Source organism: Trichomonascus vanleenenianus, assembly GCF_965637985.1.
Source record: "Trichomonascus vanleenenianus strain CLIB 3782 genome assembly, contig: TRVA0_010S, whole genome shotgun sequence".
NCBI classification, from domain to species: domain Eukaryota; kingdom Fungi; phylum Ascomycota; class Dipodascomycetes; order Dipodascales; family Trichomonascaceae; genus Blastobotrys; species Blastobotrys vanleenenianus.
In genome coordinates this window covers 157,434-171,107 of record NW_027481877.1, presented here as the reverse complement: position 1 = coordinate 171,107, position 13,674 = coordinate 157,434, and the positions used below count along the sequence as shown (strand labels likewise).

The 13,674-nt window shown below is 49.6% G+C and overlaps 7 protein-coding genes across 7 annotated transcripts; 3 read left to right on the top strand and 4 right to left on the bottom strand.

The window, feature by feature from the left end:
- Positions 1-70: 70 nt before the first annotated feature.
- Positions 71-979, bottom strand: AYR1 (acylglycerone-phosphate reductase; the record flags this gene model as incomplete). The annotated part of the gene is made up of 2 exons (XM_076683713.1): positions 71-840; positions 898-979. 2 exons carry the CDS (start codon positions 977-979, stop codon positions 71-73), a joined length of 852 nt encoding a protein of 283 aa, XP_076542057.1.
- Positions 980-1,428: 449 nt separating this feature from the next.
- Positions 1,429-3,915, top strand: TRVA0_010S01684 (uncharacterized protein; the record flags this gene model as incomplete). Its single annotated transcript, XM_076683712.1, has 2 exons — positions 1,429-1,455; positions 1,507-3,915. The coding sequence occupies 2 exons, from the start codon at positions 1,429-1,431 to the stop codon at positions 3,913-3,915; spliced, it is 2,436 nt and encodes an 811-aa protein (XP_076542056.1).
- A 127-nt stretch (positions 3,916-4,042) lies between these two features.
- Positions 4,043-5,473, bottom strand: DBP8 (ATP-dependent RNA helicase DBP8; the record flags this gene model as incomplete). Its single annotated transcript, XM_076683711.1, has 2 exons — positions 4,043-5,259; positions 5,353-5,473. 2 exons carry the CDS (start codon positions 5,471-5,473, stop codon positions 4,043-4,045), a joined length of 1,338 nt encoding a protein of 445 aa, XP_076542055.1.
- A 509-nt stretch (positions 5,474-5,982) lies between these two features.
- PRP9 (SF3a splicing factor complex subunit PRP9) lies at positions 5,983-7,266 on the top strand (the record flags this gene model as incomplete). Its single annotated transcript, XM_076683710.1, has 1 exon — positions 5,983-7,266. One exon carries the CDS (start codon positions 5,983-5,985, stop codon positions 7,264-7,266), a length of 1,284 nt encoding a protein of 427 aa, XP_076542054.1.
- A 316-nt stretch (positions 7,267-7,582) lies between these two features.
- Positions 7,583-10,039, bottom strand: CDC48 (AAA family ATPase CDC48; the record flags this gene model as incomplete). The annotated part of the gene is made up of 1 exon (XM_076683709.1): positions 7,583-10,039. The coding sequence occupies one exon, from the start codon at positions 10,037-10,039 to the stop codon at positions 7,583-7,585; it is 2,457 nt and encodes an 818-aa protein (XP_076542053.1).
- A 1,528-nt stretch (positions 10,040-11,567) lies between these two features.
- Positions 11,568-12,674, top strand: INP54 (phosphoinositide 5-phosphatase INP54; the record flags this gene model as incomplete). The annotated part of the gene is made up of 1 exon (XM_076683708.1): positions 11,568-12,674. The coding sequence occupies one exon, from the start codon at positions 11,568-11,570 to the stop codon at positions 12,672-12,674; it is 1,107 nt and encodes a 368-aa protein (XP_076542052.1).
- Positions 12,675-12,719: 45 nt separating this feature from the next.
- TRVA0_010S01574 (uncharacterized protein) lies at positions 12,720-13,280 on the bottom strand (the record flags this gene model as incomplete). Its single annotated transcript, XM_076683707.1, has 1 exon — positions 12,720-13,280. The coding sequence occupies one exon, from the start codon at positions 13,278-13,280 to the stop codon at positions 12,720-12,722; it is 561 nt and encodes a 186-aa protein (XP_076542051.1).
- Between the last annotated feature and the right edge of the window lie 394 nt (positions 13,281-13,674).

The following is a 13,674-nucleotide window of genomic DNA, read 5'->3' as shown; positions in this document are numbered from 1 at the left end:
TGTTATAAGTTTGTCATACATAATTCAGTCCAGAAATACCCCGTTAGATAAAAAAAAACATGTTGTGACATTAATCAGACTTTGCCTTTCGAGCCTGGACAATATCGGCAAGCCTGTCAAGCTTGAACCGCTTGGACAAAAAGAAATCAACAATCCGACGTGGAACGAAGTAGTAAATGACCCACAGCATGAACCAATTGCCGCCCTCCCAGAATAGAGGTTTGGGGTCCCGCTTGGTGACCTCGCCATATACCTTAACAGCATATTGGGCTGTAGTCATTGGGCTGTTCTTAGCGGCCATCGTTCGACGAAGAGCAACTCCATCCTCAATCTCTGCATAGAGGCTGTTCTCTGGCAGGCCGCGGGTGTCCGCGATTTCGGTCTTAACGGCCGCAGTGCACACAGTGGTGACCTTGACGCCGAATGGAGCCATTTCGAGCCGCAGAGTGTTCATCAACTGGTGAAGTGCAGCCTTAGACGCTCCGTACGCAGCAGAGAACGGGAACTGTTCAAGCGCGGCAACGGATCCCGTATTTGCAATTGTGCCCTTGGCTTTAATCAGCATCGGGGTGAACGCCTGGACCAGCTTGATAACCCCAAACAAATTAACGTCGAAGCATTGCTGCACCACTTCGGGTGCAAGGTCAGTGACAGGGAAGGTACACGACTGTCCCGCATTATTATACAAGAGGTCGAGCTTCTCCCAGTCTGCTTCAATGGCCTTTTTGGTCGCATCGATCGACTCCTGGCTGGTGACATCAAGCTCCACAGTGTGGATACCGAGTTCCGCCAGATCGCTCATCAAGGCCAATCTACGAGCTCCCGCATACACCGTCCATCCTATACACCCGTTAACATATATTCTCTACATCCCACTTTTCAATAGTAGTTTCTTACCGTGTTTGTGAAATTCCTTAGCCAGGTCCTTTCCAATTCCAGAGGAGCACCCAGTAATCAAAGCAACTTTCCCTTCAGGCATGATATAATAGTGAACTACGTGGTATAAGGAAGCAATACGCAATTATATGTAATTTGTTATACGTGCGGAGTTAAATACTGAACAGAAAACCGGTGAAACCGTCAGGTCGGTCTCTACCCCGGCATACATATGCAAATCTCGGCTGCGCCCTTCCCCAGGGTTTTGCCGATTGTGGCTCCAATACACTAGTTAAACAGCTAATTTTTACCCAATTGGCCGACATCTCTATTAGAGAACCTTGGACCGTATTCTACACGCCCTTCTACCCTTCCATAGCCGACTTATGGCGGTGAGAAAGAGAAACCGATCAGTGATAGTCCCACTTCTTATAGTGAGGGAAGTTCGGTTGGGAAGATCATAATTTTTCCGCGTCGCACTATAGTTGCCGTACACATATTAATTTAACAAAAAATCGCGTGTACAGCTCTGATAAATCGAGATACTCGATAATGTCTGCGAGCGACACATCTAATTTGGTAAGTTTTTGCCAGGTCTGTGCGAATGTTGAGATCTAACGTTTTTTTTAGGTGATCGAGCTTGGCGATAAGGATACATGGGATGATTCCATCCTGACGCGTCGCTATGGTGAGGCAAAGGCCGAGTACCTGAAGTACCATAGCGTAGCGAACAAGGATGGAGATGTACAGAATAAGCCTAATGAGACTGCCGCAGAGGCGGTGGCTGCGGCGGCATCAACTATGGAAGCCGAGGAAGCGGCCATCCAGCTTTCGAATATGTCCCGGAGCAGAGATACCATACCGCAGAAAAGAAAGATTGATGCACCAGACGAATCAATGATTAGAACTCCGAAAGTTCTGCGGCAAAGTAAGATTATTGATGATGAGGAAGAAGACAACAACTCCAGTACACTGAGCTCTCCTCCCGATGTCAATGAAGCTGAAGATGACGCTTACTTCCAAGATATGGACGGCCCCACAAGGATATACAGTTCTGCAGGATTCCCGACGCTGTTGACGGGACGGGAAAATGAGGTGGAAGAGCCAGAAAAGATGGCAGAAGTTGGCGATGATGAGATCGTGCTTATGGATCATGAGGTGGTTGAGGAACCTCCGGCGGTTAAATTCGCCAAAATTGCTGGTGGAGATACTTCTACCCCTGAGGAAGAAGAAGACGAAGACGACATTGCGTTGATAGATAGAGTTGAAAGGTCACCCAGGAAAGCTTTATCACCCAGCGAAGCTTTGAATGGCAGAAAACTGCCAGAGAGGGAATCAAGCTTGTCGAGTGTCTCGCCTAGCAAATCCGTACAACTAGGAAGCAATGGCCCCCAAAGAAAAGAAATTGGCACCACTGGTGCGTCGGCGGGTCCAGAAAAGCCAGCCGCAAAGGAAGAAAAGACGGAAAAGCGTGCTGAGGAGAGTGAAAGCGCAGCAGCCCCAACAGTCGAGTACCCTAGAGCGTCGGGTATCCTTGTATCTGATGAATCTTCCGAATCAGCTGGCATTCTTTCCGCTGGATCAGATACTACTGTTTCTGAGGTCCCGACACTGGAAAACGGCCACAAACCAGCGGCTGAAAAAACGCAGGACGCGACCAAAATTACTGAACCGACCAAAGTTGACCAGGTTGCCCCTTCGTCTGTCCCGGCTAAAACATTCCATCCGCCAACCAATGAATTTGTAGACTTGACGGCAGAGACTCCAGAACCGACCCCGTCACTACCTAATACATCACAAGCGGCCCCAGATGTCCAACTTGCGCAATCAATCCAGAGAACAACGTCGCAGGACCAGCTAACACCCCAAACTGCCCCACTAGTCGAAACAACGCCGGCGTCACTTGCATCCCGGACATATCCAGCAGTTATCGAAAAAGCTCCAGAGAACTTGGCCCAAGCCGGTCCGGTTCGTCAAGAGCGAATTGCTCAGCAGGGCAAGGGAATTCAGCCACAACCTTCCAATAATCTTGAAAGTCAAGCTCCGGTTGCCCCACCTCAATTTGCCGGGTCAACTAAAGCTCAAGCTAGTGTTGAAAATGCTTCGGCCAAGAATATTATCACGAACAAAGAGTTGACAAGCGAGATCTACCGAGTCAGAGCACTCAGCAGAAATGAGCGTGCTGAGAATCTACGGCGGACACTCAAATCTGTTTACCATGCATTTGGGTATAGACCGCCACAGAAGCCCGAAGATCTAGTGGTATCTCTGGCCAAAGCCTCAGAATTAGACGTGGCGACCATTGAAACCATTTTGTTATTTCCAAAGTTCCTCAGTGTGACGATTGGTGTAAAAGGGGGTATAGTCCCAGCCATTAAGCACATGGCAGAGCATGGCTATGGAAGACTACTGTCTCCGCCCACTGGTGGATCGTACATTGGTCATACAGCTCCTTCGGGGCAGACATCCTCCAATTTGGCAACTCTTGCCTCGGCGAGTATACAGAACCAAGTTCCTCGTCCGCCTTCCCAGGCTGTCCCCCGAGTTCATCCACAACAACAACAGCCACAACCGCAGCAGCAGTCCCAGTCACGGCCACAGCAATTTAACCAACAACAACCCGTACAACAGCATCAGCAGCGACCAGTGCCACAGTATCAACAGCGACCCGCACAACAGCATCAGCCGCCACTATTCGATCAGCATCAACAACAACGACCACACCAATCGCAACAGGGTCAGCCACAATACCGACAACATCATGTACCCAAGCAGCAACCAAATATCCAACAACCCCAGCAACAACAGAGTGCATGGAATATGCCGCGACAAGCTCAACCCCAGTCAACATGGCCGCCGTCGGGTGCAGCAGCCCCAAACAGAACCCTACCATTGGTGTCATTAGACCACATGGACGAGAACATGAGAAATGTTGCGATGGCAATGTATTGGGCAGGCTATTACCATGGTGTTTATGCCTCGGACCAGGATCGTCTCAAGTTCAACCAATCCTACTACCAACACCCTGATCCTAAGTAAGCGTGTATATTTATCTGTGGTCTCACGACCTTTTTACATTCATTATGCCAACTAGGCACGCTCAACTGCCCCGGCGAAAGCTCACCTCACTCAACCTGAACATGGCTGAGGAGCTAGTAATATATTCCTAACTACTGCCCTTGCTTTTGGACACCTTCTTCATCTTCTTTTTCCTGATGCCAGTCGATGGTCCAGCAAGGCGCTTGTACCTTTCTTTCTTATCCATGTATCCCTCTTTCTCCATATCCATCATTGCTTCTCGCTTGGCAACGGAGACTTTCTTAAGGGACGTATCGGCAACCAATTGATCAGTGACACCTTCATATTCCACAAGCTTCTCACCCACTCGCTCCTCGATGTTGTGAACTCTGCTAACGTCCAGCTCCGACACGAAGGAGATGCTATCGCCCTTCCTCCCCGCACGGGCTGTTCGACCAATTCGATGGATGTAATCATCGGCGTCGGCCGGGACGTCGAAATTGACAACCATCTCAACGACGGGGATATCCAAACCTCGACTGGCTACATCAGTTGCCACCAGAATGCGGGCCACCTCGGCTCTAAATCGCCCCAATGCGTTGAGCCGCTCAGACTGCTTCATGCCACCGTGCAACGACGCTGATCTGACGCCCATGCTCTGCAGCATGCGTCGCAGCATCTCCGCAGTGTTTGTACGGTTGACGAAAATTATCGCCGATTTTTTGGTGTTCTCCTCCAAAGTTAGTAAGCTGTACAGGTACGGTTCCTTCTTGTTGGACGGAACCAGCAGGTAGTACTGAGAAAGGGTATCAGGGATTGCGACCTCGCCAATACCAACTTCATGCAAAAATACAGGCTGCTTGCCCGGCTTGGGCGGCGCGTCCTTCAAAGATCTGACCTCGTTAGTTACGGTAGCAGTGAAGAGCATGGTTTGCCTCTTCGCCGAGTCGGGCAGAATATCCATGCAAGTGTCTAGATCGTCGGCGAAGCCTGGAGCAAGCAATCTATCAGCCTCATCGAGGACAAGGTACTTTACTCGCCGAAGGCCTTTGACGGTTTCTTCGCCGCTACTCTTAATATGGTCGGCCAAACGGCCAGGGGTCGCGATAACAAAATGCGGCCGTCTCTGAAGTTGCAGGGCCTGTTCAACCATGTCAATACCGCCCACAACCACCGCGATCTGGATATCCATTGTGGCTCCCAATGCAGAGAACTGGTCTGCAATCTGGATCGCCAGTTCTCGAGTAGGAGTTAAGATCAGCCCGCAAATACCGTATGGGTCTCTCGACCAATCTGTCAGCATTGGGGCGGCAAACGCCAGCGTTTTACCCGAACCAGTCTTGGCTCCACCGATGCAATCTCGTCCTACGAAATGTTAGCCTTTTTCCCCAACTTCTACGTGATTCACCACCAAAATATTACGTGATTCATCACAGTTCAAACCATTTCTTGACTTACCATCTAGAATCTCCGGGATACAGGCCTCTTGAATGGCTGTAGGACTATATATAGCTACGTTCTTGAGTGCTGTACACAGCCACTTAGCGACCCCCAACTCCTCAAACGATTTCCTCGACATTTTATCAGATCTATCGAATCTACTGTCCAATCTTTGATCTACCGGTGAAATTCCAAATTTTTTTAATTTTGATAAGGTCGGTATGTATTTTACGCTGTGAAAAGTAAAACACCATGAATCTTTCATCACGACGATATTTCATTCACTCCAACATTGCGTAGCTCAAGATTTACGACGTAATTAATATATAGATGGAGGTGGGCGAGATAGAAAGAGAGCGAACCGCTCTGGAGGAGCTGGATAGGATTGAGAAAGCGGTGGCTGACCGGATCTCGTATAACCCGGATATTTTGCCCGATAATGAGATACTCTCTACGAGCTCATCTCTCAACGGCAGGAAACGAAAGCGGCCAGAGCGAGAACGGCTACTGCACCAACATGAAGTGAGCTTCCTAATAAAACGGTACAGAAGCAGATATGATTATTTAGCGTCCGCACTGAAAGATTCAGAGAGAAAACGCGCAGAGGCCAAGAGTCTCACGCAGTCAAGCATTGCCGAGACGTATTCGATGCTCGCTAAGGATATTGACCAGCTGAAAGAGTCTCATCGACGCACTCAATTCGAACAGATGACAAATATGGCTGACATGTACTGCATGTTGAGGAGTTCCAAGGCCACAGAGGAGTATAGTGGGGCAAATCAACTGTTGAGCCCTGCCACCACTGATGTGGTCAACATTGAAACCATGTTCACGGACGAGGAACGGTACGGCCAGTTTGTTGATCTCATTGAGCACCATGAGCGCTTTGTGAATCTCAAATATGTCGAGCGGAAGCTTACCTATGTGCAATATCTCGAGAGGTTCTTTGATTTTGATGATAAGGATCTCTTCCCCACCGTACGGCTCCAAAACAACGATTATTTTGCATATACCAAGGCGCTGAGCGAGTACCTGACAAAGTTCTTGACAAAAATTGGGCCGCTGGAGCCGATTGGTGCATTCCTTGCGTCTATCGAATCCGACTTTTCCCGCAACTGGCAAAACGGTACTATTTCTTGGTACCACGAGTCACATGAGCCAGACGGAAAGCCTGCTGAGGATGGGTCGGTGTGGTGTACTGCGTGTGCCAAGACTTTTGCCAAAGAATCCATCTACAAGAGTCATTTGAATGGCAAAAAGCATAAGAAAAACTCGGCTCTGGTCGACGGAGAAGCGAAATCAACGGGGGGAGATTTGGCCCAGAGGATAATCATTTCCCATGAATTTTCAATCAAGCAGCTGGTAGATCGATTGAGCAAGCAGATATCAGATACCAAGGGGAACATCGAGCGCAAGCAAGCGCTGACCGACCGCGAAAGACAGCTTGAAATTGAGGCGTTCGAAGAGGAGCGATCTGCACCATACGGTCCAGAGGACAATTCAAAGGAAGACAACGAAGAAGGTAGCAGCGACGAGGAGGACGAAGAATCTTACGTCAGCAATCCTCTCAACATGCCGCTTGGATTCGACGGTAAGCCAATTCCTTATTGGTTGTGGAAGCTCAATGGGCTCAGAGTGGAGTATTCGTGCGAGATATGCGGTAATTATACCTACATGGGTCGCAAGGCTTTCGAGAAGCATTTTACTGAGCCTCGGCATGCCAAGGGCCTCCGATGCTTGGGTATTCAGCCTGATCCAGTGTACAAGAATGTTACCTCGATAGCTGAAGCCAGGAAGCTAGCGGAAAAGTTCCGTCGGGACCGTCGCAAGAAGGAAAGCCAGCTCGAGAATACGGTTGAAATGGAAGATGAGGAAGGCAATGTCATGTCCCAGAAAGTGTATAACGATTTGAAGAAGCAGGGTCTTTTGTAATTGTGTATATATCATACAAAAATCTACCCGCATACCGAAAACTGCCTGTCTGTATGTACCATGGCGTCGCTTATCCAATTGGTCGCTGCAAGATCTCCGCGAAGCGGAGCTACGGGGGTTTGGGGGCTGGCCCCCAAGTACGTTGAAAGCCTCTACTTTAAGGAGGATCATTAGTTTCCACACAGTGAACGGTCCACTAGATTACAAATGGGGGGAATTAGTTGGAAAATGTTTGTCAATTCAAGCAATCGGTCACGGAATAATAACGCCAATAATATAAATTAAAAACATATAATAAATCTAAAATAGACAATGCTTAGCTATACAAATCGTCGTCTTCGCCCTCGTTGCCAAGAGATGCACCGCCGTCATTGCCGCCCGGGATGGTCTCGTTGGTGGCAGAGGCGCCCTCTGGGAATCGGAAGCTAAAAGTACCTCGCGAAGACTGGATCTGCTGGGCGTACGCCTCGTATCGTCGCAGCTCAGAGTCGCTGACCGACCTGCTGGCCGTTTTCATGGCCTCCTCAATGTGCTGGTGGGTAATGAATGGAACTGGGTCCTCCATAGCCACATCAGCCTCCTCGCCCGCCTCCTGGGCAGCCTGCTCGGCGGAAATCTGGGCCTCAATGGAGTCCTTAATGGCAAACTTGGCCGATCGCTGAACAATGTAGAGCAAATCGGCACCAGAGAAACCAGCAGTAGACTTGGCAACTTCGCCAAGGTCGAGACCTGGCTCCAATGGAGTCTTTCGCAGCTGGGCCTTGAGAATGGACAGTCGGCTGCCCTCGTCTGGCAACGGCACGTAAATGAGCTGGTCAAGTCGGCCCGGTCGCAGCAGAGCCGGGTCAATCTGGTCTGGTCGGTTGGTGGCACCAATTACAAACACATTCTTCTTGGCGTTCATACCGTCCATCTCAGTAAGCAGCTGGTTAACCACTCGGTCGGACGCACCGCCGGCATCACCTACAGACCCGCCTCGCGACTTGGCAATGGAGTCCAACTCGTCAAGGAACACAACACACGGCGCGGCGGCTCGAGCCTTGTCAAAGATGTCTCTAATGTTCGACTCAGACTCACCAAACCACATGGAGAGCAGTTCTGGGCCTTTTACGGAAATGAAGTTGGCAGAAACCTCGGTAGCCACCGCCTTGGCCAGCAGCGTCTTACCAGTACCCGGTGGACCGTAGAACAAGACACCCTTGGATGGCGACAGGCCAAACTTGGTGTACATCTCTGGGTGCAACACTGGGTACTCGACAGTCTCCTTGAGCTCCTGCTTGATCTTGTCGAGACCACCAATGTCGTCCCACGTAACATTGACCGACTGAACAACCGTCTCTCGCAGAGCAGATGGGTTGGAGATGCCCAACGCGAACCGGAAGTTCTCCATGGTAACGCCAAGCGAGTCAAGCACCTCGGCGTCAATAGTCTCCTCCTCAAGGTCAATAAGGTCCATCTTCTCTCGAATCTGCTGCATGGCAGCCTCCGAGCACAGGGATGCAATATCGGAACCCACGTAACCGTGCGTCTCGGCGGCAATGGCCTCGAGATCCACGTCGTCAGCAAGCTTCATGTTCTTGGTGTGGATTCGCAGAATCTCGAGTCGGCCAGTGGGGTCGGGGATGCCAATGTCAACCTCTCGGTCGAATCGGCCGAATCGTCGCAGCGCCGGGTCGATCGAGTTTGGTCGGTTCGTGGCGGCAATCACGACAACGTTGGAGCGCGCCTTCATGCCGTCCATAAGCGTCAGCAGCTGCGAAACGACTCGTCGCTCAACTTCACCGTTGGTCTTATCTCGCTTTGGCGCAATTGAGTCAATCTCGTCAATGAAGATAATGGCCGGAGCGTTCTTCTCCGCCTCTTCAAACGCCTTACGCAGGTTCGACTCGGACTCGCCCGCCATCTTGGACATGATTTCTGGACCATTGATCAAAAAGAAGAACGCGCCAGTCTCGTTGGCCACGGCTCGCGCCATGAGCGTCTTACCGGTACCGGGAGGCCCAAACATGAGAATGCCTCGGGGCGGCTTGATACCAATGCTCTTAAACAGCTGCGGGTGCCGCAGCGGCAGTTCTACGAGTTCTCGAATCTGGGCCATCTGCTTTCGGCAGCCGCCAATATCGTCATAACCCACCTCATTCAGGTTATTCTCCTCGTCCTCCCGGTTAATTGGCTCACCCTCGCAGTGAATAATCGTGTCCTGCGCGACAATTGCATACTCCGGCGGGTCAACCTCAACCACCTTGAAGTCAACGGCCCGCATGCCGCCTCGCACCGTGAACATGTCGCCTTTCCGCACGGGGCGGTACGCCTCGACAAAGTATGGCTTGAGGTACACGTCAAAGAGCGAGCCAGTCAGCCCCTCGACCGTGTCGGCAATTGGCAGGCACGAGATTCGCTTGGCGTACTTGATATCCGGACACGGGTGCACCGAAATAACGTCACCAAGGCGCACTCGCAGGTTATTTCGCACGACTCTGTTGAGTCGCGCCACGCCGTCCTCGAGCTCCTCGTCGGCCAGCACAATCAGCACTGTGTCCTTCCGCTTCTTGCCCTTGACCAGCACTGTGTCGCCCCGGAACAATTGCAGTAGGTCCATGGTGTTGGGCGACATGGAGATCACCGAATTGTCGTCGTTGACCGCATCGTCCACCACCAGGGCGTTATCCTTCTTCTTCTTGCGCAGAATGGCAGTCGCGATCTCGTCCTCTTTCGTCGGCTCACCGCCAGAGGCATCCACGAGATGCGTTGTCTTCTTCCCTTCGTGCTTCATAATCTTTCTAATTCCTCAAGTTAATTGGAAAGTGGTAGGTAAGGTGGCAAGATGACACCGACAGTGGCAACCCTTTTGTAACCGTACCGCGCGGCTGTCCTCTCCTCCTCCCGACAGCGGTGATTTGCCCCCTCAAAAACAAAGCGCGCCGCGACCCTGGGGGGTGTCGTGTTGAATAATTAACTTGAGTTATGTTAACTGTACGCGAAACCTTCCAGAAAGATCCCCTTGAGCCGCACGAGCCGCATGGTACTAGCTAGAATACGCGAGATTCAACCAATTACTGTAGTACCATTAGGACTACGTAGTAGCAGCGTGTATTCGAGGGCCTGCCCTCGAGCTCCCGTAGTTGGGGGCTCTGCCCCCAAACCCCCGGTCATATCTACTCTAATACAGTTCCATTTAACTATAGTACTTCAATGGGGGGTCAGGGGGGATTTGTGCCCCCTGGGTATGTTCAATAAAGCCACTGCAATGAAATATACAGATTCAATATACGTCTTCAACGGGAGATCTGCCGGAGATATGGTCAATGCTAATATTCGACTACAGTCTAATTAGGTACACTAGACAGAGACAGCAAAGCGCGCTGCGCAACGTTTAACAAGTTAGAGACTTAGTACATACACCTAAAATAGAACCAGGATTAACCCATTAGATATCTAGCTAGTGTACCATAGTGTTTTGGATTGTGTGATAAAAAGAGAATATCTGCGTATCCGCTAACGAATGAAGGACATGAACTGTAATTTCACGGTAACCCTACTTGAGACGGGTTACGACATAGCAAACTACGACCAGACCACCATACATAGTTTACTTTTGCAATGCCACTGGAACTACATTATTCTCCATGGTCAAGCGGTGATTACTGGGAGTATCGGTATTGAATCCAATGTACAGTGGAATACAGTACTGTACCCCCCCCCCCCCCCAGATCTGACCCTACGCGATGAAAGATATGATCTTGGCCATTCTCCGCCAGGCCCACTTATAAACCAATTCCGTTAATCCGACAATATTAATAATAAAAACACAAACTCCCTACCCTAAAGTCCCTACTGATTAGATGACGACTCTGCGCATGTCGGGGTCTGGAACAACCTGCACGTCTGTTTCATCACGCCGCATGAGCCTCACGTCTAAACGTAATATGTATCCTCAGTAGTAAGTAGTAGCACTTTTCAAACTAGGCAGAACTAATCAATTTCAGACCATGCTTATTATCCAGATTGATTTCTTCATTATACAGTCATTCAGGTATTCTACTACGAACTTAAATGTGTGATAACCATGTTAACCCAATACGAATGCAATACCAATGATCCACCATGTCTAGGATACGGAGATCCTCAATACCTACGTTTCTTTAATATGTGATCCACTGCAATAGCCCGTACCAAAAAGTCAAACTTAGACCTACAGGGTTGATGAGTCTAGATCGTGAAGTGAAGCTGTCGGCGATGGTGGGACCGGAAAAACAAGGCGGACCGATTATCACTTCTCTCCATCCATATCCCGGTACAATATGTCCACAATCGACTTGTTCTTGGCCACGTTCAACTGCGGCAGGCGGCTCCAAGATGCAGCAACTATCCAGAATATAGTCTCCCACGCCGTCAGTAAAAGTGCTGATGAGGATTCCAACAAGGTCATTGTCGCTGCGTTCCAAGAGTTTGCCCCGATTGAAGACGCCAGCTTCGGTAAGATTGGACCCTTCCTGGACCCCATTGTGCACGGAATTGAATCTGCTATCGGCGGCGATTACTTACGAGCCGACGTCGTGGTTCTTGGAGCAATTGTCATCGCAGTGTACGTTCACTCTAGCGTACAAATAGTACACACTCTGAGCGCGACCATCGGTACAGGTATGATCAATTCATCGCTAAAAGGCGCTGCCGGAGTACGAATCATGCTGGAACAAGAGTCGACACGCTCGGAATTCACTTTTGTCTCCGCACACCTTGCGGCGCAAGAGGGTAACGCCGACGCTCGAAACAGGGATTTCTACAGCATTGCTACCAAGCTCGACTTCGGCGATGGGTTTGGGCTTTACAAACCTGAAAGCCACACTTTCTTCCTGGGCGATTTGAATTATCGAACCAAAGAGAACCCTGTGACTTCAGGAGAGGACTCCTGGTCTCATCAGTCTAAAAAGTACGATGAGCTGATTACTGAAATGAAGAATATGCGGGTGCTCTACGGGTTCACTGAGGCCCCAATTGAGTTTATGCCAAGCTATAAGTATGCCGTGGGTACGTACATTTACGACACTAAGCGGAATCCGTCATGGTGCGACCGTATCCTGTGGCTCGAGTATCCGGCCGATACAATCTCAATTCATGCATACGAATCTCTCCGCGATGTTGTCACCTCGGACCATAAGCCGGTCTACCTTAGCATCAGAGTTCCATTCAATCCGCCACCCAGCGTAGTCACGGAGAGCGGCTATCTTACTCTCGAAGACCAATTCTTGTATCTCGGTTTAGACCCTCAGCGCGACTGGCATAAATCGACGACCGTACTTGCTGATGGAGCAATTGGGTGGGGCTCTTATCTCATTTTGAGCCGAACCGGCAATATGTATCTTCTCGTTGCTTTAGTCGCATTCTACCTTTTGCGGAAGATAATTTAAAGGGCCCATTGAGACGTGGTACTAGTGAATTTGATTATTTATGTCTTAAGCTAGAGCGTTAATTCGTGTCTTGCGATAGCGGTTCACTGCGCTTCGTTTTGCGAGGACATCGATGTTGATCCTAACCTGGTGCATGGGCGGCTCCTCCTTGACTCCTGCCTGACATTTGTATCCTCGCAGTGCTTCGTATGGGCTCATTTGGAGCCACGGGTCTTGAAAGCTGTTGATGTATAGCTGGGCGTAGGTGATGCTAGCGGTGGGTATGCTGCGCAACTGCCTCTCGACATCATCGAGTTTATCGCGCATGATTCGGTTCTTTGCGACGACTTTTTCCTTTCCCACTGTTAAAAGTTGTTGCATGTGGTTCAACGCAATATAGCTCCGTGAGGCCTGCCTGGCGGGCTGCTGGATCTCGTACGCAATGGCCTGGCAAATCATGTTCATCATTTGGTCGTCAATACCGTTATTCCCGACGGAATAGAGGTATGTCCAGTGAGTTAGATCATCAACGAGGATAAGTAACTGTTTATTTCTGAATTGTGGAAATCCTTGGATAAGCTTGAGCGAAACGGAAATGAAAGGCGAAGAGGAGATGTCGGTAGTCATTGCGAAAACGGGTTGAATTATTGAACTTTGGCATTCTTTTCTGAGCTTTATATATTAATTTTTCAAATCAGTGGAGGTATTTTTGGATATGATTTTACCAAGAGGTTCTGATGTCAATCTGTATGGATCGACTAAGTGCATAAGGGCTGCAGGCTATATACACCGTTGACGTGATGTATCTGATAGCTAGTCTCTGCTGTGTCGGAATAGTCTGGATGAAGTTTTAATGGATTATTAATAATGAAAGGATAAAATATTTATCATACCTGGTACAGTATTGAGTGTGGTAAATTACTGCTGTCATCAAGATTGATTCACACTCTCCAATGGTGGAAACTTGTAGCATTACTATGCAAATTTGATAGAACACTACTACGTACTACTGCACTGTGCT